The sequence below is a fragment of the Phacochoerus africanus genome, chromosome 5, assembly GCF_016906955.1.
Source record: "Phacochoerus africanus isolate WHEZ1 chromosome 5, ROS_Pafr_v1, whole genome shotgun sequence".
Classification (NCBI taxonomy): domain Eukaryota; kingdom Metazoa; phylum Chordata; class Mammalia; order Artiodactyla; family Suidae; genus Phacochoerus; species Phacochoerus africanus.
The window spans coordinates 49477976-49505508 of NC_062548.1; the positions used below are offsets into that span (position 1 = coordinate 49477976).

General features: G+C 45.2%; 1 protein-coding gene across 2 annotated transcripts in view; it reads right to left on the bottom strand.

The window, feature by feature from the left end:
- Positions 1-27533, bottom strand: part of LOC125127729 (two pore channel protein 2-like) — a 41544-nt gene that overhangs the window by 8280 nt on the left and 5731 nt on the right. For both annotated transcript variants that reach the window (XM_047781211.1, XM_047781210.1), the window contains exons 2-13: positions 22842-22930; positions 21035-21149; positions 18837-18965; positions 16239-16355; positions 16026-16144; positions 15702-15803; positions 14002-14128; positions 10746-10947; positions 6097-6241; positions 3494-3679; positions 2159-2223; positions 784-871 (exon numbers count right to left, since the gene is read on the bottom strand). In XM_047781211.1, the coding sequence (XP_047637167.1) occupies positions 784-871; positions 2159-2223; positions 3494-3679; positions 6097-6241; positions 10746-10947; positions 14002-14128; positions 15702-15803; positions 16026-16144; positions 16239-16355; positions 18837-18965; positions 21035-21149; positions 22842-22930 (1484 nt within the window). The remainder of the gene's footprint in view (positions 1-783; positions 872-2158; positions 2224-3493; positions 3680-6096; positions 6242-10745; positions 10948-14001; positions 14129-15701; positions 15804-16025; positions 16145-16238; positions 16356-18836; positions 18966-21034; positions 21150-22841; positions 22931-27533) is intronic.

A 27533-nucleotide genomic window follows, 5' to 3' on the forward strand; every position in this document is an offset into this window, starting at 1 on the left:
ATCCAGCCTGGGAGTTCCCGTGTGGCTCAGAGGGTTGAGAACCTGAATAGTACCCACGAGGATGTGGGTTCAATTCCTGGCCTTTGCTCAGTGGGTTAAGGGCCTGGCATTGCAGCTCCAACTGGACCACTTCCACATTCCGTGGGTGCACCCTAAAAAAAAAATTAAAAACAAAACTCCAGCCTGTTTTAAGGCTGACCTGGAGGCTTGGGTTGAAACCTGACTATTTTGTGGGGCAGCAGGCCAGTTGTGGGATGGAGGCATTCCCCCAGTCCTTGAAAGGAACCTGGCCTTTCCAAAACAGAGTTTTGGAAATTTCCAGTTTTGGGGGTCATATTCGTGAGGCCTCTCTCTAGCTGTACACCTGTAGGGGAACTACTTAACCTCTCTGAGTTCACTGCCATCACTTGTGATCTAGGGATCATGAAAGCCCCTACATCAAGGGTTGCTGGAGGGATTTAACTCTGAATTCTGTTAGCATAAGCTGTCATCCTGACCACGGACCCTCTCCAGGCTGCATGCACAGTTGAGGAACCAGGTCGCAGGGATGAAAGTGATGGACAGGATCCCTGCCCTCAGGGAGCTGCCACGTGGGTGCTCTGCAACCTCTTCACGGGCTCCCCGCCCTGCCCCACTATCCCCAGAGAACCAAGGTCCTCTATACAAGTTACACCCTGGGTGCACAGCTGGGCGCATTTTTAGTTCCCAGGCAGGGTGGTTCCTGTCAAGCCCCAGGGTGGAGAACCGCCCAGGTGCAGCTGTTTCACCCAGCTTCATCTTTACCTCTGAATGCTGATGATGACCCTTAAGAGCCGGAGTATCCTCAAAATCAAAACAATATCCAGTATCTGCTGACTGCTGTATTTTCTTGCTGCAAAAAGAACACAGTCATCTAACATTCCATTTTCTGAGCACCTCCGGCTTGTCCCTTTCATTCAATGAGGTCTGAGTACCGCCTTGAATCACTGACTCTGCCAGCAAATCAGAGCCAAGCTGGGTGTCCCCCTCCAGCCCAAGAGCTAAGAATCACAAGTGTAGGAATACACTACAGGCCAGCATCAAGAAGAGGCTGTGGGTCCCAATCTACAGAAGAACACTTTCAGCAAGCCCTTCCTCCACCAGCACTCATTTTGCACTTATGTTAAGAAGGTACTCTATCTTAGGAGTTTCCACTGTGGCTCAGTGGGTTAAGAACCTGACTAGCATCCATGAGGATGTGGGTTCTATCACTTGCCTCACTCACCGGGTTAAGGACCCATTGTTGCCGTGAGCTGCGGCATAGGTTGCAGATGCAGCTCAGATCCCACATCTGTTGCTGTGGCTATGGTGTAGGCCGGCAGCTGAAGCTCTGATAAGACCCCGAGCCTGGGAACTTCCAAATGCCGCAGGTGTGGCCCTAAAAAAAAACAACAACAAACAAGAAGAAGAAGCTTCTCTATCTCTAAATAATCCCCTTGGCAGTCTACAGGGAGGTGTGTGCGGGGCAGTGGTGGAACAAGAGGGGGAACAAGAGCAGGGTAGAAAGAAGAGGGGGTGGTGGGCAGAGACTAACACAGATTTCTTGCTACAGCTGTGCTCTGGGTCAGCGACCAACACAGGCAGAGGGTCAAGGATGAGCCCTGAGACCAAAGGCAAGAGCAGTTTTGGAGAGATGACCAGGTGAGGGTTTGGTGGGGAGATGCCTACAAATGAAACCTTGGAGTTTCCATTGTGACTCAGCATGTTAAGAATCTGACAAGTATCCCTGAGGATGCAGGTTCGATTCCTGGCCTTGCTTAGTGGGTTAAAGGATCTGGCATTGCTGCAAGCTGCAGTGTAGGTTGCGGACAAGGCTCAGATCTGACGTTTCTGTGGCTGTGGTGTAGGTTGGCAGCTGCAGCTCTGATTGGACCCCTAGCCCAGGAACTTCCCTACCCTGAGGGTGTAGCCCTAAAAAGACAAAAAAAAGAAGAGGAAGAGGAAAGAAACCTCCACCACACAGCTAAACACAAACAAAGCTATCATCCCTCTCCAGAACATGCAACAATTTTACTAATTCTCTTATGTCCCCAGTGCCTCCCTGCAACCCCCTAACAGCGCAACGTGGATGTTCTACAAAGATGACTGATTGAACACATGATCCTGGGAGGCGGGGAAGCTGAGAGCTGGTGCCACTGACCTGATCGGATGGTGGTGTTGGCCACGGTGGCCACCAGGGCTGCGATGATGATCAGTGTATCAAACCTCAGAAAGAAGAGCAATGCCGGAGAGGAATCAAGGGAAAGGCCCGTCAAGCTCAGGATACGATGGACCCTGCAAAAACCCTGAATCCCATCTCTTAGGCAAAGCTATGATCCAGCCATCAAACTATTCTCCATAATTTTAAGGGCCGCAGAAACAAAGCAAGAAACACTGTGTTGGCTCATTTACTGCCTGTTCCAATGAACCATCCAAGGAAATGGGCAGGAATCTGCTAACTCCTATCATTTTGTCTTCCAACATACCCACATACTCACAAAACTGCTGTGACATTTCCAGAATACATGGTATCATCTTTCTTGGCATTAATTTTACTAAATGCACCACAACTGTTTATTTAAAGGGGAAATTCATCACACTGCTACTTTTCTGATGATGGTGCCAGAGCCAGGGACGACATTGGCCAGTCTCTTGGGCCATATATGCATTCTAGCGAGTTTCTTGGCATGGGGAGCAGTGACCACAGAGATCCAGCCCTGCCGAGCTGTGCACTGCCAAAGCTGGTGACCAGTGATGCCTGACACTCAGTGGCACTCGAGATGCTTTGTAGCATGGGGGTGATACTTTGAGACCAGGAGTCACACAGCCTGGAGAAGAAAAGGTCAAAGGAGACACATCCAGCCCAAGAAAGAGCTTGCAAACAGTCCTCAATGTCTAACCACACAGGCCACATTTCCTGATTACAATGCTAGGGAGTGGGCCGGGGCGCCATGAAAGGAACACTGTGTGACATTGCAAGATCCTTTCCAACGAGTTCCCATCATGGCTCAGCGAAAACAAATCTGACCAGTATCCATGAGGATGCCAGTTTGATCCCTGGCCTCGCTCAGTGGGTCGGGCATCTGGGGGATCCGGAGTTGCCGTGAGCCATGGCATAGGTCGCAGACGTGGCTTGGATCCTATGTTGCTGTGGTCATAGTGTAGGCCGGCAGCTGTAGCTCTGATTCGAGCCCTAGCCTGGGAACTTGCACACACCATGGGTGTGGCCCTAAAAAGCAAAAAAAAAAAAAAAAAAAAAAGAGCCTTTCCAAATCCAAGATGCTATGGTCTGTGATTCTAATTTTAGCTGGTCATTCACACTGACATCATAAATAACAGCTCTGACAACCAGATGTTCCCCAGCCCTCAAGATTTCATTATAAGAAGCCTCAAAACTAGGCAGCTGGAGCTTGAAACATTCCAACGTTACTTCCCCATGGTGACAGGGAGCCCCTCTCTCCAGCACAGCCCCCTTCTCCAAACCACACAGACTCACCAGTTCCAGAACTGCTTCCTTCCAAAATAGGCTCTGGGCTCATATGTGTACAGTTTCAGGAGAATCTCAATGACATAGAGAAAAAGGAAAAGCCACTCTGCGTAGGAAATGAAGGGGTTCTTCTCATCCAAAGCAATGAATACGGCATTTACTAGAATGATGACATCATAAACCCAGACAAAAGTCCTGGCAGAAGGGAAAAAAGAAGAGATGCTGTCATCACGCATTTCAGTTTAAAAAAAAAAACAGGTTCATGGGAGTTCCCATTGTGGCTTAGTGGTTAACGAATCCGACTAAGAACCGTGAGGTTGTGGGTTGGATCCCTGGCCTTGCTCATTGGGTTAAGGATCTGGCATTGCCGTGAACTGTGGTGTAGGTCAAGGACGTGGCTCAGATCCCGCGTTGCTGTGGCTCTGGTGTAGGCTTGGCAGCTACAACTCCAATTAGACTCCTAGCCTGGGAACCTCCATATGCTGCGGGTGTGGCCCTAGAAAAAGTGAAAAAAAAGGCAGATTCAGAGCCCTCCAGTGACTGCGTTTCCCACCAATGTGACGAATATGAAATACCTCCCATCTTCCCACCAACACACACACACCCATCATGGAAGGAAAGTTTCCAGCAGTCTGGGCCCTGAAATCCACCTGCCTCTCATAGATGTTAGTGCATTGTTCCGCCCTTCCCATCAAGGAGAAAAATGAAGACAGAGTGAGGGGAAAGGTCAGAGGCCTAATTTTCTCAAGTTCACCTTTTGGGTGAAGCACTGGGATTGGCTGACAGCCTCGGGCAGAATCAGGGGCCAGGAGAAGGCCTAGGGGTTAGCCCAGGACCATTACCCCTCAATTACTTGTCCCTGGTGAATTAACATTTGCTTTGTTTGTTTGTTTGTTTGTTTTGCCATGCCCACAGCATGCAGAAGTTCCTGGGCTAGGGATCACATCTCCGCCACAGCAGTGACCAAGCCACAGCTGTGGCAACGCTGGATCCTGCTGAGCCACAAGGGAACTCCAAAATTAACATCCTTAACATAGAAAGCTTCTAGAAACCTCTTACTCTTCATGTACACACGTTTTCAAGGGACTGACATGTCCATCTTCCTCACCAAGTCTGGGGTGAAAAAACGTGACAGCTGGGCTCTGACCCAATTTTCAATTCCAGAGCAGGATGCCCCCCTCAGGCTCCTGTGCCTTGTGCTCCAGAGAATCCTGGGGGAACCCTGGGCATGACCTCAAGAAGACAGACGGGGGCTCCCATCCCACTGTTCTGGGGAGGCCCTGGATGCCGGGCATGGACACGCAAATGTCCACCATGTGAAACACATCGGAAGTTCAGTGTTGAGATGAATGAGAAGGAGCCTCTGCATAAAGGGCTTTGGCAAATATAAAATATGGGGACTAAAAGGGATACTTACCAACATCATAGTCTGGGCTACTTTCAAGGACTTCCGAACCACTCATTTTTATGAAATATTAAATTCAAGGAAAGCAAGAGAAGGAACCTCTGATGATAGGGATTTTCCAGGTCACACATATTAAAAGTAAGGTCTCTGGAATACTGCTCAGCCATAAAAAGGAACAAAATAATGCCATTTGCAGCAGAATGGATAGAACTAGAGATTCTCAGACTAAGTGAAGGAAGTCAGAGAAAGACAAATACCATATGATAGCACTTATATCTGGATTCTAATATATGGCACAAATGAACCTATCTACGGAAAAGAAACAAACTCATGGACATGGAGAACAGACTTGTGGTTGCCAAGGAGGAGGGGGAGGGAGTGGGATGGACTGGGAGTTTGGGGTTAGTAGATGCAAACTATTGCATTTGGAGTGGATAAGCAATGAGCCTGCTGTCTAGCACAGGGAACTATTCCCAATCACTTGTGATGGAAAATGATGGAGGACAGTGTGAAAAAAAGAACATACACACACATATACATATGATTGGGTCGCTTTGCCATACAGCAGAAATTGACAGAACATTGTAAATCAACTGTAATAGAAAAACTAAAAAAAAAGAAAAAAGTAAGGTCTCCAACCAGGATAAAGGACTCTCTGGAGTTCATCTACTTGAGAATAAAATTATTAACCGGCATTTTTTTTTTTCAGTCTTGCCTGTGGTATAGCAATTCCCAGGCCAGGGATCAAACCTGTGCCACAGCACTGACAACGCTGGACCCTTAACCACTAGGCCACTAGGGAACTCCCTTAATTGGCATTATTAATAGTCATTCCAATAATGCTAACTCATGTCTTCTTAGCATATGTTTTACAGAGTCGATACCATATTTGACATTAACTTCCTAGTGACTCTGATGGGGCTGGAACAGCCTGAAATCAGAGAGTGATCAGTTTCTCTGACTCAGAAAGCACTGCCAGTCTGTGGCCCTTGAGCATTAGGAAACACTGAAGAAGGAAGCATGATCTAGAAGCCTGTCCTTGGGCTTAGGGTGAGACACTGCATGTCCAGACACTTTCCATGCCTCCAGGCATGGAAAAGCAGTGAACAGGGAACTGATTACAGCTTGAAACACATTCCATCCACTCAGCATTAACACATTCTGTTTTTAAAGCAGCTTGAGAGAAAACCCACCACATCTCACTTGCCTGTGCCGAACCATCTTCTGGACCAAAAGGCTTGCGGATGACTGGTATACCTGAGGCATCCAGGCTTCCAGCGGGTGTCTCCTGATGTTGACAGTGACCACCTGGATGTTGAGGAGGTCAGCCAAGCGTAGGAAGTTCGTTTTGTCTGCAATGAAAACACAGCCCCCAAATACATGGTCACTGTGACACTAACGTCAGATATTTATATCTGAATCACTTTGCTGTATACCTGAAACACAGTGTTGTAAATTAACTGTATTTCTTGGTACAACCACTATGGAAAACAGTAGAGGTACCTCAGAAAACTAAATATAGAACTACCATATGACCTAGCAATCCTACTCTTGGGCATATATCCAGACAAAACTTTCCTTGACAAAGATACATGCACCCGTATGTTCATTGCAGCACTATTCGCAATAGCCAAGACATGGAAACAACCTAAATGTCTATTGATGCATGAATAGTTTAAGAAGATGTGGTATGTACACAATGGAATACTACTCAGCCATAAAAAAGAATGAAATAAGGCCAGTTACAGCAACATGGATGGAACTAGAGATTCTCATATTAAGTGAAGTCAGAAAGAGAAAGACAAATACCACATGATATCCCTTCTATCTGGAATCTAATATATGGCACAAATGAGCTTTTCCACAGAAAAGAAAATCATGGACAAAGAGAACAGACTTGGGGTTGCCAAGGGGGAGGGAGAAGGAGTAGGATGGACTGGGAATCTGGGTTAATAGATTCAAACTATTGCCTTTGGAATGGATGAGCAATGAGATCCTACTGTATAGCACTGGGAATTATATCTACTCACTAATGATGGAGCATGATGGAGGATAATGTGAGAAAAAGAATGTATATATATGTATGTGTGACTGGGTCACTTTGCTGTAAGGTAGAATATTGATAGAACACTGTAAATCAACTATAATGGAAACAATAAAAATCATTTTTTAAAAAACCTATATTTCTATAAAATTTTTCCTAATGGGCAATTCCCTAAAACAGAAACCAAAAAACAAACAAAAACATTCACTAGGGCAGAGGAAGAAAGGAATTTCAAACTCAAGGATCACCGTTTTTTCCTTTTAACAAAATCTGACAAAATCTCAGCTTGCACAAAGGTATCAAAAAAAAAAAATGCTAAAGAAACTAGGTCTTAAAATGATTTTCACCTTGACACAGGTGCCTCGCAGACAGAAGCCTGAATTAACAAATCAGTTTATGAAGCCTGGCCCCCAAAGTATATAACAAATAAAAGGACAGAACATTAATTAAACAGTATTTCTATATTCTAATTTCTTAAGAAAATTAGATGGGAACCAGTGAATTCTAACTTTGTTTAATGGTCTTAGGGTCTTACCTACTTAAAAAAAAAAAAAAAGAAAGAAAGAAAAGATATGCAAATTAACCACTAGGTCAGCAATTAGTCGTTGCAAAAAGGCCGTTGGGGGGGGTGGGAAATCTTCTTTTTTTTTTTTTTTGGTAAAAAGTATACATTTTAAAGATCTGGTTACAAACTTAAAATCTGAAGACTTTTGCCCCCAAATTAAAATGTTCTAAAATTACTTCATAAATCAAAATAAACTCAAATTAAAACTTGAATGCAAATGTATTTAACATACCCAATAATGAAAAACTAATAAATTAAGTAGTTTTGTGATTTAGGGCTTACAAAGTGCCTCTGTGTCTTTTTCCTGATTTTATCCAGGGCAAACACAAATGCAACTGTGGAGTTTTAGTTCACACAAACTTTTTTTTTCCTCTCTAAAGAGGCTAAAATCATTGGAACTTCTCACATTCTTCTCCCTTATCTTATGGGTCACTTGGCATTGTGATCTCAGCCAGTGTTTCAGTGTCCATAAGCTTAAATATAGGCCAGCATCAAGTGGCATGAACTACATTGCAATTTAAAAACTAGACTCTTTATCAACTGTCTTGTGTAAAGCACAGGATACTGTAAACCACAGGCCCCTGCAGGGTTCCCACTGAAATTATGTGGATACATTGTCTAGAGTTTTATGCTTCTCTGACAAATCCTTTGGTGTCAACAGTGAGTCAACTACCTATGATTTCTTAAATGTATTTTCTACTATTACTAATTGAGTTTGGGGCATTGGGCTAATGAAGACTGAGATAAACAGTTAATAATCTGCATTTACCTAAAGACATAAGGCAATTACTAAAGAAATTCAAGTGCCATGTCCCTATGTGTAACTACTCTTGTTCTCGTCATGGCACCCAAGTGCCAATAATTAGACTGACCTTATAAACAAAGAAATGCTGTTCACCCGACTGTGTCCTGGGGACCATGTGTATCTTTTCTAGAGGAGCAGGAGATACCCAAGGATACAGGCCTCACTATCCAAAGACTCCTAAAAGCCCCTGCTCCTGGATTTGGGACATCTTACCTTGCAAGGAATTCACGCTATAGGAGGAATCACCAAGAAAGTTTACAAAGCCCTAAAGATTCATCAACATCTCCAGAGGCCCAATTATCTAGAAGCAGCAGAGGTACTAAGTCAATAAAGGAGAATTCTCAGAAACAGAGGGGCGGAGGTCTGAGACCCCTGGACTAACTGGTCAGCCACCCCACCCCAGTTCTTACAGTGAAGGATCCAAGGGCGCCCAGGTCCTGGCCTCTCCCCCACATCCCAGAGCAGAGTCTCCAGAGTGGGGTCCCTGGGCCCTTGCTGGTTGTGTCCCCAGAGGTCTTCTTACCCACCCATGAGATCAATTCCAAAAATTTAGAAATTTATAGAACAACTGACAGGATAGGATTGTTTCATGTCCTTTGACTTTAATAATGAAAAATTGGGACTTGGATTTTACATGGTATTGTATTCTATTTCTCTGGGTTATATTTTACAGAGGTATTCAGATCCACGACAGGTTGGAAATTAAAAAGCTTCACTGCACTTCCCAAAAGGCTCAAGAAGTTACACAGGATCAAGGGTTACACAGGTGTCCTTCCCTCACCATGAGCAAAACTCTACCCTCGACATGCAGATGGCACAGCCAATCCCAATCCCTAGAGGGGCAGAAGCCTGGCACCTGAGCAGACACTCAGAGCCATGCCATCCAGCTATGTGGCTGATGGGATGGGCACAGGGCTCTCTGGGAGGTGCCTGTCAAGTCCCACTGACTTTCCATCCTGGACCCAAAACCCTCATTGGATGATGGTAGCAGGACTTTTCAGTAGCATCTTCCCACACATTTTCCCACACACTTTTGCCTGAAAAGTCAAGTAAATTACAGAAAATCACTGTCATTTTCTTCTTTGCACACAGGCACAGAGTCATAAGAAAGCCCATGGCTCTGCTGGACAGGTCTGAGAGTCCTTGTCTCACATACGTTTATGTCCTATCAGACCTACCGCTCCACTTGGGTGTGTTTCCATCTAGACCTTTCCTGAAACTGGTGAAATGAGGGGGCCTTACTGTTTAGTCACCTCACATCTTTCCCTTTGCTACCTTCATGGTCTTTTTTTTTTTTTTGGCTGCACCCAAGGCATATGGAAGTTCTCAGACAAGGGATCAAATCCAAGCCACAGTGCAGCAACAATGGATCTTTAACCCACTGTGCCAGGTTGGGGATTGACTCTGTGCCTTATCAGCAACCTGGGCTGCTGCAGAGACAACACTGATACTTAACCTGCTGTGCCACAGTGGGAACTTCTTCACAGTCATTTTTAATGTCACTGAAATTTCCTGTTAAGTGGCTCTCAGAATTTGAGGCTACTTAGCATAAGGATAAAAATCAAGGGCCTTAAAGTCAGAGGGCCTGTTCCACACTACAGCTGTGTGGCCCTGGGCACACGAATTCACCCCTTTGAGTCTCAATTTCCATACTGGCAAGTGAGAATCACAAGGCTTCCACCTGGGTGAGTCTGGGGGAATATCTCACATACACACACAAATACACACACACACTGATCACGGCAGGGCTGCACGAGGCAAGCATGCACCAATATTGAGCATTGCTGACAATACTACCAACTGCTAACACATCAACATTCACGTTACTTTCAACATCCCACTCACACATGCTAAATGCAATGTATTTTATATTATTTAAAAAAATTTTTTTTCTTTTTAGGGCCACACCCAATGGCATATGGAAGTTCCCAGGGTAGGGGTCACATTGGAGATGCTGTAGCTGCCAGCCTACACCACAGCCACAGCAATGAGGAATCTGAGTCATGTCTATGACCTACACCACAGCTCACAGCAACACCAGATCCTTCTCCCACCAAGAGAGGCCAAGTCAGATTCGCTTCCTAGGTACTACAACGGGAACGCCTCTAAATGCAATTTAGACGTTTATGTATACAGCCCTCTCCCATTTTTTAGATGAGCTCCCCCAAACAGAATCCCAGGAGGGGGATGACCATGGTACAAGGTGAAGGGCTTCTGGATGGCTTATCACCTGCTGACCACATGCACAGAGACAACCCTGTCGGGACACAGCATCAGGACCCTCATTCCACTGTGAGGCTGCCAACAGGGAATGCCAATATACATTTTCATTTGCAAACTTAAGAAAATGAAAAAATACCCCATCCCTTTTAGGAGCCTCACATCCCCGCCCCCAGCCCCACTTTTTGATGCACAGGAATGTTAGCGGCCGAGGCTTCTTACCCACGTGCCCCTTCTGTCCCTCGTCAGAGATCCTTAGAAGGAGCTCCAGGTGGGAGCTGCTGATGTCCGGCGCCACGAGCTTCACCAGCCTCCTCCACTGGGCCTCAGTCACCATGAACTCTGTGCCCACCTTGACTTTCAGAATGTTGAAAGCCTCTAACATTTTGTGACGCTTCAGGTAAGCCAGTGTGCGAATCTCATTCTTGAAAGAAACGGAATTGTGTTTTTTAAGAGGACGATTCAAGAAAGCCTCGTTTTTTTCACCTTAAACATTTCAAGGGAATGCAAGAGTCAAAGAAATGTCACTGACAGGTCTGCTTATTTGCAAGGGACCAAAAACTCCCAGCTCCAGGGATGGGTGGCTAATCCCCGTCTGTGGAAAGAGAACTCGGCTTGCCAGGTGCAAACAAGGGGTGAGAAACAGAGCAGCGGGAGGCAGACAGGTCCAAACACAGCTCTGCCCAGGAGGAGGGGAGATTCCAGAGAGGAAGGAAATCAGGTTTGCTGCTGAGAGAGGGAGACACAGGAGAGGGCGAAGACAGATCTACCATAACATCAGTCAAGGAAGAGAAGAGGCAGGGAGTAAAACTAGGAAGGGGTCCAGGGCAGGAAGGACAGCAGGGCCTGCCAGGAGCTGCCATTTGGCCTGACCATGCAAAGGGAATCTTCCAGAAGGGGAGACCCCCCCAGTTACTGTGGGCCACCTCCATGCCCACCCTACTGCTCCCTGTAGGCCTGGTAATCAATATCATCACTTCATTGATTACATAGCTAGACTGTAAAACCTTTTATTTTTCACTTTTCTTTTTATTTATTTATTTATTTATTTATTTTGCTTTCCAGGGCCTCACCTGTGGCATATGGAGTTTCCCAGGCTAGGGTCTGGCCTACACCACAGCCACAGCAACCCCAGATCCAAGCCACATCGGCGACCTACACTGCAGCTTGTGGCAATGCCAGATCCCTAACCCACTGAGAGTGGCCAAGGATCGAACCCATATTCTCATGGGGAAAATGCTGGGTTCTTCACCCTCTGTGCCACAACAGAACTCCTTAAATTCTTTTTTTTTAATTGAAGTATAGTTAATATATAACATTGTGTTAGTTTCCAGTGTATAGCAGAATGATTCAGATGGATGGATGGATGGATGGATGGATGGATGGATGGATAGATAGATGATAGATAGATAGATAGATAGATGAGATATAGATATATATATACAATTTTTCATATGCTTTTCTATTATAGATTACTATAAGACATTGACTACAGTTCCCTGTGCTATACAGTGGGACTTGGACATTGTTGTTTATCTATTTTATATATAGTAGTTTGTTTCTACTAATCCCAAATTCCTAATTTATCCCTTCTCCTTTTCCCCTTTGGTAGCTGTAAGTTTGTTTGATATGTCTGTGAGTCTGTTCCTGTTTTGTAAACAAATTCATTTGTATCATATTTGAGATTCCACATGAAAGTGATATTATGTGTATTTGTCTTTCTCTTTCAGATTTACTTCACTTAGTCTGATCATCTCTAGGTCCCTCCCTGTTGCCGCAAATGGCACCATTTCATTGTTTTCTATGGATGAGTGGTGTCCTAGTATCCATTTTCTTTATCCATTTATCTCTTGATGGACACTTAGGTTGCTTCTATGTCCTGGCTATTGTAAGTAGTGCCGCTATGAACATTGGGGTGTAATTATCTTTTCGAGTTAGTTTTCCCTGTATACATGCCCAGGAGTGGGATTGCTGGATCATATGGTAACTCTATTTTTATTTTTTTAAGGAACCTCTATACTGTTTTCCGCCATGGATGCACTAATTTACATTTCCACCATGGTCCCTTTACTTCACACCCTCTCCAGCATTTGTGATTTATAGACCTTGAATTCTTAATAGGTGCAGCTGTATCTTCATTGCCTTCAGCTCCTCAGAACTTGGTATGGTTCATAAAGCACATTTAAGACATGCTTGCTGATTGATTAAAGATTAATTTTTGAGAAGTGTTACCCAAAGAAACACTTCCTTGGGGGAGAGGAAGGAGACGCAGCACCTCTGTCCAGCACCCCACACTCTCTGGGACAGCCTCATTCTGCTCCGAGGGAGGAAGTCAGAGAAGGAGGGTCACTGGGACTCAGGCCTAGCCCTGGGGTCAGGAGCAGCGGAGGTGCCCACAATGCACAGAGTCCTCAGGGCCTGGACAGGCCAGACACCCTCAAAGGGAGGTGGGCCAGCTCCTAGACTCAGCCCTACATCCCCCTTCTCCTTAGCTGCAAATAGTTAAGTTCTTCAGACTGCCTACCTGCCCCCTGGTGGGAACATCTCTGAGCAAAGAAAAATTCATTCAAACCCAAAGGCTGGAACACAAAAGGCTGTGTCTTAAGGAAAATGATCCTTCAATGAAATGTTTCTCCGTGTGATTAGTTTTACAATTCGCAAAAACAGCCAATGAGAGATATGTGTGCAGGGGAGGGGCAGGCAGTTGAGATGAGTGAGGTATCCTGGTAGATTCCAGACTACAAACAGAACAGGCTCTACCCCAAGCACTCAGAAGCCTCTGCCCACCCAACATCCCCAGGAATTCTCCAGACATCAACCAAACAGGAAGGCACGAGGGAAGAAACCGTTGGCTTGAAGGTGTTTCTGCTTCTGTTGGAGGAGGAAAAGGAGCTGGAAGCTTGAAGAATATCCCCAATAATACACAAAACATTTCAAGGAACCATGAACAGTTAGATGCATTAAGAGTGAGACACAGGAGTCCCGACTATGGCTCAGCAGTAATGAACCCAACTAGTATCCATGAGGACACAGGTTCAGTCCCTGGTCTCACTCAGTGGGTTAAGGATCTAGCGTTTCCCTGAGCTGTGGTGTAGGTTGAAGATGCAGCTGGGGTCCCACGTTGCTGTGGCTGTGGTGTAGGGCTGCAGCTCTGATTCAACCCGTAGCCTGGGAACTTCCATATCCCACACAATTGGCTCTAAAATGCAGAAAAAAAAAAAGAAAGAAAGAAAGAAAGAAAAAAAGGAAAAAAAGAGTGAGGTGCAAAGCCAGGACCTGCCCCTGCCCATGAGGTTGGGACACACTGTCGGACTCCTCTCAGACTGGCAAAGAGCCTCGAGGCCCCACAGGCCACCAGATAAGTCTTCAGATTCACCAAAGCAAAAGGAGAAAGGACAGGTTCAAATATTTAGCAAATGCCCTCTCCAGCCTCCCTGCTGCTGCACCCAGGATCCGACCCCTGGATCATCTGTGTTACCTTTAAGTGCTTCCTGTAATTGTTGTAGACAACAGCCAGAAAGACGGACATGAAGATGTAGGTGTTGATGATGATGTAGGTTATAAAGAAGAGCGAATACCACCAACTGAACTCATAGGCAGGCATCCTAGAAGGAGATAATCACTGTTCATGGGGCTGACCATAGAGGACATGCCACAGGGACCAGCCATGTGCACAGGCCCGGGAGAACCTTCCCTCATTAACTCCCAAACATCACGGTCGGGCCTCAAAGCCACTGCCATCCTTAATGCTAGACAGCTCGCTTCAAACCTGCCTTCTAATATTCTTAGTACCTCGGAGAGATGCCAACCATTAAAGCAAGCAGGACCTTGGAGCTTGGCCCAATTCAACGCCCTCCCTTCACTATGAGAAAATCAAAGCCCTGAAAAGAGAGCGACGTGCCCAGAACTGCAGAAGGAATCCTAACTGTAGCCTGGGTTTACTCTCAGGGCTCGTCGGGGACACAGACTCCCTTGCTACAGGGCAGATAATTTTCTATCCCCACTGGGACTTTAAGAATGAGGGGAGTGCCATTAATAATGGCACCAGAACAAAAGGCACAACCTGGGAGGCATGCTCACACCGCCTGTAATGGAAACTGGGTTTTGTACAGAAGACAATGTTGGGGGTTGCAGCTGAGGGTCTGAGGGCAAGACCCAAGAAGAGACAAGGAGGGCCAGGAACTTCGCCTTGCTTCCTTTTGGCCAGAGCCAAGCCCATGAGTGAGCCACCAACCCAGAACAAATTGACATGACGGTCCCACACAGAGTTGGGTGACAGAAAACCCGCCCCTTTCCCCTAAGTGCAGTGTGGGAAGAGATGGCACAGATGTTTGCAGCTGGAACTCAACCCCCAATGGTGAACCCCAAGAGCTCTCTGCTAGGTGTAGCACCATCAAATAAGCTTACCTCCACACGTGAGGCAAATCCCTAACACAAAACACATGATGTTTTTCTCCTCAATAATGTCCACATGTGTGGAGAATTACCCTTGGGAGGTGGGGGGAGGTGACAACCACTAATCTTAACCTTTTTTTCCTGTTTCATTTCATCAGAAAACCACATCACTGCTTAGGAGAACAAGCCATGATTCCTTTACAACAAATGATTTGGGTATCTGAACTCAACACTCAAAATCCCAGAATAGAAAGTGGGCTTAAATATTTGAGCTGTATCTCCAGAGATGTCTCCTGTTGCTTTCCGGGTTTTTGTTTGTTTCTTTCTTTCTTTCTTTCTTTTGAGGGCCGCACCTGCGGCACATGGAGGTTCCCAGGCCAGGAGTCAAATCGGAGCTACAGCCGCCGGCCTACACCACAACCACAGCAGATCCAAGCCATGTCTGTGAGGTATACCACAGCTCACAGCAATGCCGGATCCTCAATCCTCTGAGCAAGGCCAGGGATTGAACCTGTGTCCCCATGGATGCTAGTCAGATTCGTTTCCACTGAGCCACAATGGGAACTCCAGGCTTTTTGTTTTAAATTCATCTAAATTTGGGTCTAAGCACAGAGGAGAGTAGGCTATCGTTCATGTTGACATTTTGCACTCCTCAAGAAATTTACGAGTATGAATAGTTGAAATATGAAAATCACTATTTTTTTGTCTTACAGCTGCTTTTAACAAAGTGAATTGGGTTAAGGTAAAAGATGTTGGGGAAACCTGAGCCAGGGTCTCACGTACATGACGTCAGGGCTGTTCGCTGTGGTGACCAGCACGTAGAGCTCAAATGTGATGTCCAGGATGTTGGTGAAGTAGGGCGATCCTTCCACTGTTTTAAGACCCCTCAGAAGAACAAACAACACAGAGTGAAAAAACCCACATCATGAAGCCATAAGGAAGCTGTGGTTTCCAACCTACTCTCCCCCCTCCCCGCCCCACTTTCGAGAGCACTCCTGGAGTGTCTGAATGAGGAAGACGCCCTCTGGTGACCCATTCTGCCACCCACATGCCAAACCCAAAGGTGGGAGAATTCCCTGGCAGAAACTTCTAGAGTGGGGCGCTCACCTATTCCCAAAAAGCTTCAAGGCTATGAGGGAAAATATCAGCACACTGAAGATGAACAAGAGGAAGACGTAGAGGATATCGGGAAGGGTGTTCCGGATGCTTCGGAAAGCCCTTCGGATCTGTGACGGCAAGATTCCATTTCATTTATGGGAAATGAGCTAATTTCCTGCAAATGTAAAAACCACACCCTGGTGTGTCCTTAGTCATCCTTACCTGACGACTTTCGGGGAAGTTAATGAGGAAGACTGGCCTTAAGGCCCTTGACCATCGAACAGCACGGATGTTAACAGCTTCCAGGGACCCATAGATAATCAGATCAATCAAAGTCAGCTGTGAGAGACACAGGACAGAGGTGTCGGTACTGTTAGGGGTCAGGGGAAGTGACCATGTGAATGTAGGTTTACCAACCCAGAAGGAGGGTCACAATCCATCATGAAAAAAAGCAAGTTTCATAAACTTGGGGTGCTGCAAGCGGTGGCGTGGGTCTCAGATGCAGCATTGATCTGGGGTTGCCATGATTGTGGCGCAGGCCTGCAGCCACCTAGCCCAGGAACTTCCATATGCAGCAAGTGCAGCCTTAAAAAGAAAGAAAAAAGACCAGGTCCGTACTCTGTGTCCTCCGAGTGTTCAGCAGACATGCGAAGGAAACTCAAAGCAAATATTCAGAGAAAGGTTAAGAGAAGACAGCGCATGTTCTAGGCCCAAGAAACACTGCGTGTGGAGTAGCAGGCAGCTCAGGTGCCTGGAGTGGAGAGGACCCTGGTGACCCACATTTGCAGGATGGGTGGCGTCAGAGGGATCCACAGTCTGCAGGGCTCACAGACATTGTTCTGAGCGAGGGAGGGTTGGGATCTGAAGTGTGCCTCCGAGAATTCATCCAGCAGTGACATATCAAACACAGAGATTAAGGGATCTGAGCTTCAGGTGACCATGGCAGTTCCTGAAAGGGGTGACAGGGACCTGGGCCACATCATGAGAACAGAATGGCGTGTAGCAGAGATAACACGTGGCCACATCAGACACGACAGCGCCCCCAGTGGGGAGAAGGGGAGAGGGGCATGGCGAGGACGGGGGAGAGAGGGAACCTTCAACAGGAGGACTTGGAGTGAGTGATGGGAGAGAAAGCACCACAGACCAAGGAGGAATAGCTACACGAGTTGTGGGAAGGAGAGGGTGGGGTTGGCCCCATTGAGTGTGAGCTGCAACGCCAATGGGGAAACAACAAGCAAGCAGCTGGCTCTGGAGTAAAGAAATTCAGAGAAGAAACCAGTATCTGCTCCAGCTTGGGGACTCCACCACCACCACCAACTTTTCACAGAAGCTCTGAGATTAGATGGCCTGATGCGGAAAGGAGAGCAAGTAGAAAGAGCAGAGCGAGGTCACTGAGCCTTGGTTAATGGGGAAGAACCATGGTTCAGGCAGGCTGGCTGCTGGGCCGAGACGCTAATTATGATGCCCCCTCAGCTAGTCACTGCCCTGGCCCCTCTGTTCCTCACAGCAGAATCTCAACACATTACCCTGCCCCACTTGGCATGACTACTTAGCATATATCCTTCCAGTTTTTTCTATGGCTCTCTCATGCTCTTTCTTCTTTTCTTTTAACAAAGATGTGCTCCAACTGTATAGTAACCTGTTCTTTTGACTTAATAGACAATGAGCATCTCTCCTTGATAACAGACACATTTATGCCTTTAAGGCCATTTTAAAGGGCCGTGTGGATGTGCCATATTTTATTTATTTCCTACTGTCAGGAAACCCAGTTGTTTCCAATTGGGTCTTTGTTTTTGTTTTTGCTTTTTAGGGCCACACCCTCGTCAGATGGAAGTTCCCAGGCTAGGGATCGAACTGGAGCTGCAGCTGCCAGCCACAGCCACGACCACACAGGATCCGAGCCGCATCTTCAACCTAGACCACAGCTCAGGGCAACGCGGGATCCTTAACCCACTGAGCGAGGCCAAGGATCAAACCCACATCCTAATGGATACTAATTGGGTTCATAACCTGCTGAGCCCACAATGGGAAGTCCCTCTAATTTTTCAGTGTTATGAACAGCTCATCCATGACCAATCTTGTGACTAAATCATTGAACACATCATTCTTTCCTAAAGATCATGTCCCAGGAATGGAAATCCAGGTGCAAACACATGCATACATAAGGCTTTTGAAAGGAACTGCCAACTTCCAGAAAGACAGACAGCATACCCCCCCCCAGTAGACTCTGATGTGTTCTTATTTTCAATCTTGCTAACATTGTTTTATAGGCAAATACATGGTATTTTTTGCAGCTTTAAAACATATGTCTTAATTAGACATTTTCCCCTATTTGCTATTCTTTTTTCTTTTTTCTAAACATTTTTAAAATGTTTATTTATTTTTATGAACGTAGAGTTGATTTACAATGTTATGCCAATTTCTGCTGTAGAGATTATTTATTTCTTCTTTTAGGAGATGCCTTCACCTATTTTTTTATTTACTTTTTTTAAAATTAGAGTATAGCTGATTTACAAAATTGTGTCAATTTCTGCTGTTCAGCACAGTGACCCAGTCATACATATATATACACATTCTTCTCCTATTTTTCTTCTGCAGTTTCTGTCTCTCTGATTTCAAAGTGCTATTGATATGTTAGAATCTTCACACTGTCCAATTGGTGCTTCAGTTGTGGTTTGCCAGCAGCGGTGCTGACTGGTATTTGCTAGGGCAACATCTGTCTTTATTTCTTGAGCCAAAGCACACCTCTTCAGTGTTTGCTCTTCCTGGTTTTCCTGCCTCTGACCACAAACTCTTAAAGGCACTGTCACAAGCACTCACCACGATGGTTACCATGAGGCAGATGTTTTTCGTATCCTTCCAGAAAACCATCTGAGGAGTGACTTTCGCAAAGTGTACGAGTCTCCCAAAGAACACAGTCAGGCAGAGCACTTCAGCAATTGAGGTAGCCTGTGGCATAAGACAAGAGAGGGAGCCAGCACCCTGCCGCTCAGAGGATGGGCCTTGGTTCACTCATACTCCCCCACCACCCTCATAGAATTAGCCATGTCCCTTCATTTTACTGACAGCAAATTCTTTGCTGGTTGGAATGGATTTTTTCCTCTTATAAGTAAACCTGCTCTGGAACCACAAATCCCATGACTCAACTGGCAGGGCTTCATGGGGAGTGGGTAGGGGGGCTGCATCAGCAGGCAGAGGACCCCCAGAAGCCATTTTCCCAGAAAAGGGGAAGTCAGGCCCGACAGAAGCAGGCATCTCCTATGCTCTCCAATTACCACTCAGAATAGACATCTAGATGTTAGGTTTCTCTAGGAACAACTCTCCAAAGATGTGTTTTGACATGCCAGGTCACTCCTTAGGCATCGTGGCCCTGCTGTCTTGCTGCCTGTATTTGGCTGGATAGAGGAGAGAACAGAGGCCACTGGCCCCCTGCAAAGTCCTGGCTACCTCCTCTGTGGGATACCGGGCACTGGATAGTTTGGCTCAGGCCAGGAAGATGCAAAGGTGTGGAGGGCTGGTGGGAACAAACTTCCTAAGGGTCGGGGACAGGAGGTAGGTACTGGCTCTGGGCCCTGAAAACAGCAGGTGACACAATTTCTCCACCCATCACCCTAGTGCTCATGAGTCCTGGGCCTGGCTATGAGCTGCAAACATCCTAGCTTTCAGCCTGTTCACACTTGAGGGGCTACAGAGACTCACTGTCAAGGCCAGGTTGGCCAAATGGTCTAGGGCAATGCCAGGATGCCCTTGCTCAAAATAAGGTTGTCTTGGTAAATGCTGGATCTGGACCAAAGCCCTCCTTAATGCATGTATTTCTGAAGTACAAATGCTAGCCGAAGGCATACGCTGGAACTCAGGCAGCCAAGCCCAAGCTCTATGTGACCAATAACAAACAGAAGAGTGAGGACTGGGAAGGGAGGCCAGGGGCCGAGAAGAGGCCACGTGGAAGTCTCACCTCGGCCAGCAAGGGCCAGGGCTGGGGTGAAACCCACTCCGTCCAGGTCTGTGAATGCCCAGCCCTGCCGCTTCAGACTTTGTTTGACAGTCACTGGGCCAAAAGCTTTCCACCCAGAGACTTCATTAATCATGGCTGCCCCATCATTAGGAAGCATGGAAGACCATCAACTTGGATGGCCCCGAGTGAACCACACTTCCAGTTTTCACCCTCTTGTGCAGGGTCCTGTCCTGTTGGCTCAGGGCTCCAGCATATGAAGGGCTTTGGCCAGCAGGACATCAGCAGGTTGCTGCAAGGTGGATGGGGCTTGCACACTAGGATGCTCCTTTCTGGAACCCCACCCCTGGCAATTGGGAGAAGCCTAAGCTACAGGGAGTGGCTGTGTGGCCCACAGCTCCAGCCAGCAGCAGCTGCCAGCCTCCAGAGATCTACTACCCCAGCCAACGTGAAAATCTGCCCAGCTGAGCCCAGTCACCCACAGAATCATGGGAGATCATAAAAGCCCATTCTTTAAGTCAAGGGCTTAGTGAATTTTATCTGTCCAAGGACCATATGGTAAATATTTTAGGCTTTGCAAGTCACAGTCTGTCACAACAACTCTGAGAGGTGAGAGCAGTGTTGAGTCAGGAGTCAATGTGGGCAGTCATCAACTAATTACTCAGGCCTCTCTGGAGTATCGGGGTGATTTGACGTATTGCTGAAAAGCACCTATAAATAATGACTTATGACAATGAAAAAAAGCTGGGAACATGGCAAGTACAACAAGTCACATGTTCCCCTATATTTTGACATCATCTACTTGGCATTAAAGAAATATGCTTTTTAAAACATCATCTGCCAATCCAATTTATCCTTGCAGGCACAGAAGACCAAAAACTGCCACTCCCTTTCCAATGCCTTACGATGAAAGCACCAGCTCAGAATTCCTCCACCCCCTTTCCCCAGCAAGAAAAATAAAACCAAATTCATGTCTATTGATATCTGAGGTAAAAAGAAGGAAGAGGCTTGGAGTCCAACTCATGTATGACAAAGTTCAATTAGCCATTCTGTGTTGGAGGCTTACCAAGAAAGGGAGTGGGAGCCACGCTGGTTCCTCAAAGAAGGCGAGAGCCAGGTCCACACAAATGAAGAAGTAGGTGGCTGCCCGCATTGTCCAGTGGTTATAGAAACAGTAAAGCCTAGAGCAGAGAAGAATAAAGGAGGTTACAAATAAGGAGCAGGAGGAGGTCCCGGTATGGCTCGCCACTAAAGAACCTGACTAGTATCCACAAGGACGTGGGTTTGATCCCTGGCCTCACTCAGTGGGTTAAGGATTCAGCATTGCCTCGAGCTGTGGTGTGGGTCACAGACAAAGCTTGGATCTCGTGTTGCTGTGGCTGTAGTGTAGGCCAGCAGCTGCAGCTCTAATTCAACCCCTAGCCTGGGAACTTCCATATGCCGCAGGTGCAGCCCTAAAAAAACCCCAAAGGATCAGGAGTTAAACAGCGTCTCAACATCCCATTAGAAGAAGACTGGTGGTCTAGTGGTTAGAACACTGCATGTCATATCACAGCTAAAAAAAAAAACCAAAGAAGAGTAATGGGAGGTAAAACACGAAGTCTGGTCTCTGGCCACATTTCCTTTCAATTCTAGAGGTGGAGGAACAGCATTTAATTGAGCATACACTCCAAAATTATATCAGGGGGGAAAATCAAGGATATTATCGTATCTCAAAGCACATTTCTTACCTGTCTCAAGCTAGGATTAGGACCCTCCTCATTGGGTGGTTGTGGCCAGAAAAGGTACCTTTACAGGACCAAGGCAGAGCAAAGCCTCAGCTGGAGTGATGGGCTACTGCGTGGCTGATGAGACTAGCTGACTTGTAATGCAAGCCCATCTCCAGGCATGGTAGGCACCCAGAAGGCCTTGCAGTCACATGGTTCTCTTTCTGATGGAGGGACAGTTCCCCCAACTTCCTCTACAGCATCCAAGGGTGAGGCATTCACTTTTTGGAGGTGCTGACACTCAGCCCTGATGATAAGAATTTTTTTTTTCCTCCTGAGCCAAATCTTTGGTTTTTAGTTCAACTCTTAGGGGGGTGAGGGAGAAAAAAAACCTGAATTCTCATAAAAAGAACAAATGTCTGAATTGCATCAAAAGGCCACAGAAAGAAAAAGAAGAAGTCTTCTTTTCATTGAGGTGGTGACAACTATGTCTAGGAGGAAAAGATGATGACGTGTTTTTAACTTGGATCCTTGTCTCCTGTCCTGGGTGTTATTCATTTATGCATTTATCTGTGCTTAGTATATCTGAGTGCTTCCCCACCTATGAGGCACCACACTCTTACAACCTAAAAAAAAAAAAAAAAAATTTGGATTTTCTCCAATTCTATGTGCTAAACCCTATACACTTCTCAAAATATTTGTGGAAACAACATCTTCGGTTTAGGTTCAACTTCAAGAATATGAAGTGCTGACTGTGGTCTATGGAATGACTGGCCAATGAGGACCTGCTGTATAGCATAGGGAACCCTACCCAATATTCTGATCATCTATATGGGAAAAGAATCTGAAAAAGAAAAAAAAATGCAATAAAGGCAAAACTCTAACAAAAGAAAGCAGACAGTGGTTGCCAGCGTATCTGGGAAAGGATCTTGCTACACAGGGAAATTTTCGGGTCAATGGTAACATTATACATTGTGATGCTTGTGATGGTGGTTAAGTGACTATAGGTTTATCGACACCCATCATACTGTAAAATGAGTGAATTTTTAATGCAAATTCTAGCTTACTATATCTGATGTTAAAACAGAGTGAAAAGGAACAAACAAAAATGAACAGGAAATGCTCAAGGACAAGTGATTCCAGGTGACAGTTTAACACCTTAATTACCTGATGGCCTGAGGGGATGTTTCAAATGGAACATTTCTGTTGTACTGGGCATCAGAAACGTAAGCAGCTGCCAGGAGAAGGTCCTGGTCCTGGTTGGGAGAAAGTACAAAAGGTAACTCCTCTTCACATCTCCCTCTGCCCCCACTCTCACCAGAGGGACCCAACATTAAAAGGACCATATGTTCACCTCCAGATATTTTCTGGGCAATGAGAATCTTGCTGTGGGGCTGAGACGCAGGCATAATTAACTTTCTTGAATTCAAATGAAGGTTCTCAGAGGAGGAAATGAAAACAAGAAAGCACTGAATAGTACACACAGATGTACTTAAATGGTATATTCATACAGGCTTATATACACCTATATATTTGTATAAACGAAACCACATTTAGGCTACTTGATGGTAGTTAGCGGGATTTTCAAGTGTACTTTTGACAAGTAAATTTTTTCCTTTCTTGATGATTTTTTTTTCTTTCTTTCTTTTTTATGGTCACATCTGAGGCTGAGGCAAGTTCCCAGGCCAGGGACTGAACCTGCACCTCCTCAGCAACCCAAGCTGCTGCAGTCAGATTCTTAACCCACTGAGCCACAGCAGGAACTCCCTCTTGACGACTTTTGTACTAAACTCCTTCTTAAGGTACAACCCCACTCTATACATAAACATTATTTTAAAATAATAAAATTGTTTTCAAATGATACAAAGCTTATTTGTTCTTCATTCAATATATTCTGGATCTTTTTTTCATGGCAATATATATATATAGTATACATAGATCTAACCCATTCTTTTTAAGAAATACCTCTTACTTTAAGTAGTTTCCTCTTTGAATATATTTTGAACACAATTACATTAACTAATTTTATATATATATATATATATATATATATATATATATATATATATTACACATACACATATATTTGTACCATATAAGTACTTTTGTGGGATGCAGTATAATTTGTAGGTGGAAGGTATATCATTTTCTATTTTGATAGGTACAACCAAGTTGTCTTCCCCAAAGCTATACATTTTATATGCCTCAAAATAGTAAGGAACACACATGTTCTCCCGCTTCTCACCAATATTAATGTGATTGTAAGTGGTTGATAATATCTGGTCAACCAAAGGAACATCATGAGCTTTAGTTTAACTTGTCAGTGATCTGTACCACTGAGCCTCATTGGTAATGACTCCCACTTCTGATTCTGTATAACTTAAAGAACACATATAAGCAGACTAGCTATTTATACCTTCCTATATACTGCAGAACAGAACACAACTTGATTATCTAAATGATTAACAGAGCTACCTCCTCAAAATAGAAGATCTCTTCCTTCCTGGATTGGAATGGTATGAATTGAAATCTCTTACTGTCAAGCTAGTCATTTCTTTTGTTTTCTTTTAGGGCCACACCTGCAGCATATGGAAGTTCCTGGGCTAGGGGTTGAAACCGGAGCTACAGCTGCCAGCCTACACCACAGCCACAGCAACACCAGATCCAAGCTGCATCTGGAATCTATGCCATACTTTGCAGCACTGCCAGATCCTGACCCCACTGAGTGAGGCCAGGGATCAAACCCCTATCCTCAGGGATGCTAGTCAGGTTCTTAACACATGGAGCCACAACAGGAACTCCCAAGCTAGTGAATCTTGAAAATGCATGAAATACTCAGGGAGGTCAAAAAATCCCAAATTTTATATTTAATCTTCAAAGCAAACATCTATAGAAGATACTTGTATTATTTCATATTGCAATACTTAAAAAAAATACATTCCAGAGTTCCCATTGTAGCAAGCAGAAACAAATCTGACTAGTAACCATGAGGTTGTGGGTTCAATCCCTGGCCTTGCTTAGTGGGTTAAGGATCCTGTGTTGCTGTGGCTGTGGCTGTGGTGTAGGTCAGCAGCTAGAGCTCCAATTCAACCCCTAGCCTGGGAACCTCCATAAGGCACAGATGCGGCCCTAAAAAGAAAAAAAAAAGATTAAGTCTTTAACAGACAGTGTACAAAAGAAGACAAGGATAGCAAATAAACACATGAAAAGATGTTCAACATCATTAGTCACTAGGGAAATACACATTTAAGCCACAGCAAGACACCACAGAATTTCTGCTAGAATGGCTACAACTAAAGACTGACCACCAAGCCACTGACAAGGATGTGGACATACTGGAACTCTTGTTAATAGGAATGGAAAGTAGTGCATTTACTTTGGAAAACTGATGGTTTCTTGGCCATTCCACTCCTAAGTATTGACTAAAGAGGAAGAAAGCACACATCCATGCAAAGACTTGTATATCCAACCCAAGAATGTGGCTTATGTCAGACATGCCATCCCAAAGTTGTTCTAGTAAACACAAGTTCACAGCAGCTCCAAGGCCAAAAATTAGGAACAACCATAATGTTCCACAAACAGATGAATGGATAAGCAAAATCTGATCTATCTATACCAGGAAATACAACTCAACAATAAGAAGGAATTAATTATTGATAAACATAACAAAGTGTAGATGAATCTCAAAATAATTGTGCTGAGTGAACGAAACCAACCCCTCCCCCTCAAAAAGAGTACCTCCTATATAAGTCTATCTATACAAAACTCTAGAAAATCTAAATTAATCTATAGTGCCAGAAACCAGATCATGAGGAGATGGAGAAAGGGATGGATGCAAAAATGCACGAGGAAACTTTTGGGGTGATGGATATGTTTATCACCTTGACTGTGGTATTAACATCACAAGTGTATTCATGTAACAAGACTCACCAAACTATAGACTTTAGGGACGTATGGTCTGGGGAGTTCCCATCATTGCTCAGTGGTATCGAACTGAACTAGGATCCATGAGGACGCGAGTTCAATCCCTGGCCTTGCTCAGTGGGTTAAGGATCTGTTGTTGTGGTGAGCTGTGGTGTAGGTCACAGATGCAGCATGAATCCCACGTGGCTGTGGCTGTGGCGTAGGCCAGCGGTTACAGTTCCTATTTGACCCCTGGCTTAGGAACTTCCATATGCCATGGGTGTGGCCCTGAAAAGACAAAAAAATAAAATAAAATAAAACAAAACAACTATGATTTGGTGCATATCAATTATAACTCAATAAAGCTGTTAAAAATTGCCCTCCAAAAACATAGATGTTTGGATTAAAAATTAATATGGGAGTTCCCATCGTGGCTCAGTGGTTAACGAATCCAACTAGGAACCATGAGGTTGAGGGTTCCATCTCTGGCCTTGCTCAGTGGGTTAATGATCCAGCGTTTCCGTGAGCTGTGGTGTAGGTCGGACTCGGCTCAGATCCCGCGTTGCTGTGGCTCTGGCTTAGGCCAGTGGCTACAGCTCCAATTCGACCCCTAGCCTGGGAACCTCCATATGCCTCGGCAGTGGCCCAAGAAATGGAAGAAAGACAAAAAAAAAAAAAAAAAATTGGATCCTTAACCTGAAGCACTACAAGGCAATTCCAAAGGGCTGTTTTTATTTTTTTTAATGAACACGCATTAATTTTAAGAAAGTTCCCTTAAGCCTCCAAAAATCATACTGGGACAGCAAGGAATCCTGATATCAAGGTTTTCAAAAAAATATTTACAGCAGGAGTTCCCGCTGTGACACTATGGGATTGGTAGCATCTCTGAAGCATAGGTTTGATCCCTGACCCAGCACAGTGGGTTAAGGATTCAGTATTGCCACAGCGGTGGCATGGGTCACAATCGCAGCTCAGATCTGATCCCTAGCCTGGAAACTCCATATGCCACAGGGCAGCCAAAAAAGAACAAAACAAAACAAATATTTAAAGCAAAATCTCTTAAAGGCACCACTGTCCTCAATTCTAAAAAAATGACGGTGATAACATCTTTCCAGTTCCAGAGAAAAGGTCTGTCCAAGAGCATAAGCAGTTTGATGATTGTGAATTGGAGGTTTACTGTCCACTTACCCTCCAGGTGGAATATAGGGGAAAAAATTCTCCTCAGCAATTCTTCAGCCAGCCAGGCTCTGGAGGTTCCCTCCAACTGACCTCACCCAGACTCCCAGGCTTTGAAGAATAAAAGCACCATGTCACCCCTTGGCTCCTCAGCCATTTGCCCCCTTGCCAGCTGAGCTCAGGCCTGTCCCATTTAAATATGTTAACACTTCCATAATAGCTCCATTACCTTTACACTAACATTTCAAAGCTTTCCCATTCTTAACAGCTAGTATGTTTCTGACCTCTGTCTCCTTTCAAAAATCTCATCTTGAAATCTCATCTGCTCTGTCTTCTGGTTCTACTTGTCTTCCTTCCCTCCATCCCATTTGTGTACAAGTTCTAAGACTTCTGCTCATTTTTTCTTGGGAAGAAGTACTCTCACCAGGCAGACTTATGGTAATGAGCATCCTCACTGGTATTAAGGCCATCATACCTTCCTATAAAACAAATAGTTTTCATCAAACCCAAGGATTATGGCCTACATTAGACATGTCCCTCCAGAACTGCACATACTTTTCAAGGTAACATGGGAACTGTGGCCCATATCTACCATGAAAATGATCATGACTGAATAGCAAACATTCCCCCAGATGCAGCTGAGAGGTGGCTTCAAACCTCAAAACAGCAGCCTCAGCCTAGGAGAGGCACCAGTGAGAAGGTGGATAGCAGTTCTCACCTCCCACACACCATGCAATCACCTTCAGAGTTTTACTTGGAAAGATCCCATTGCCCACACCA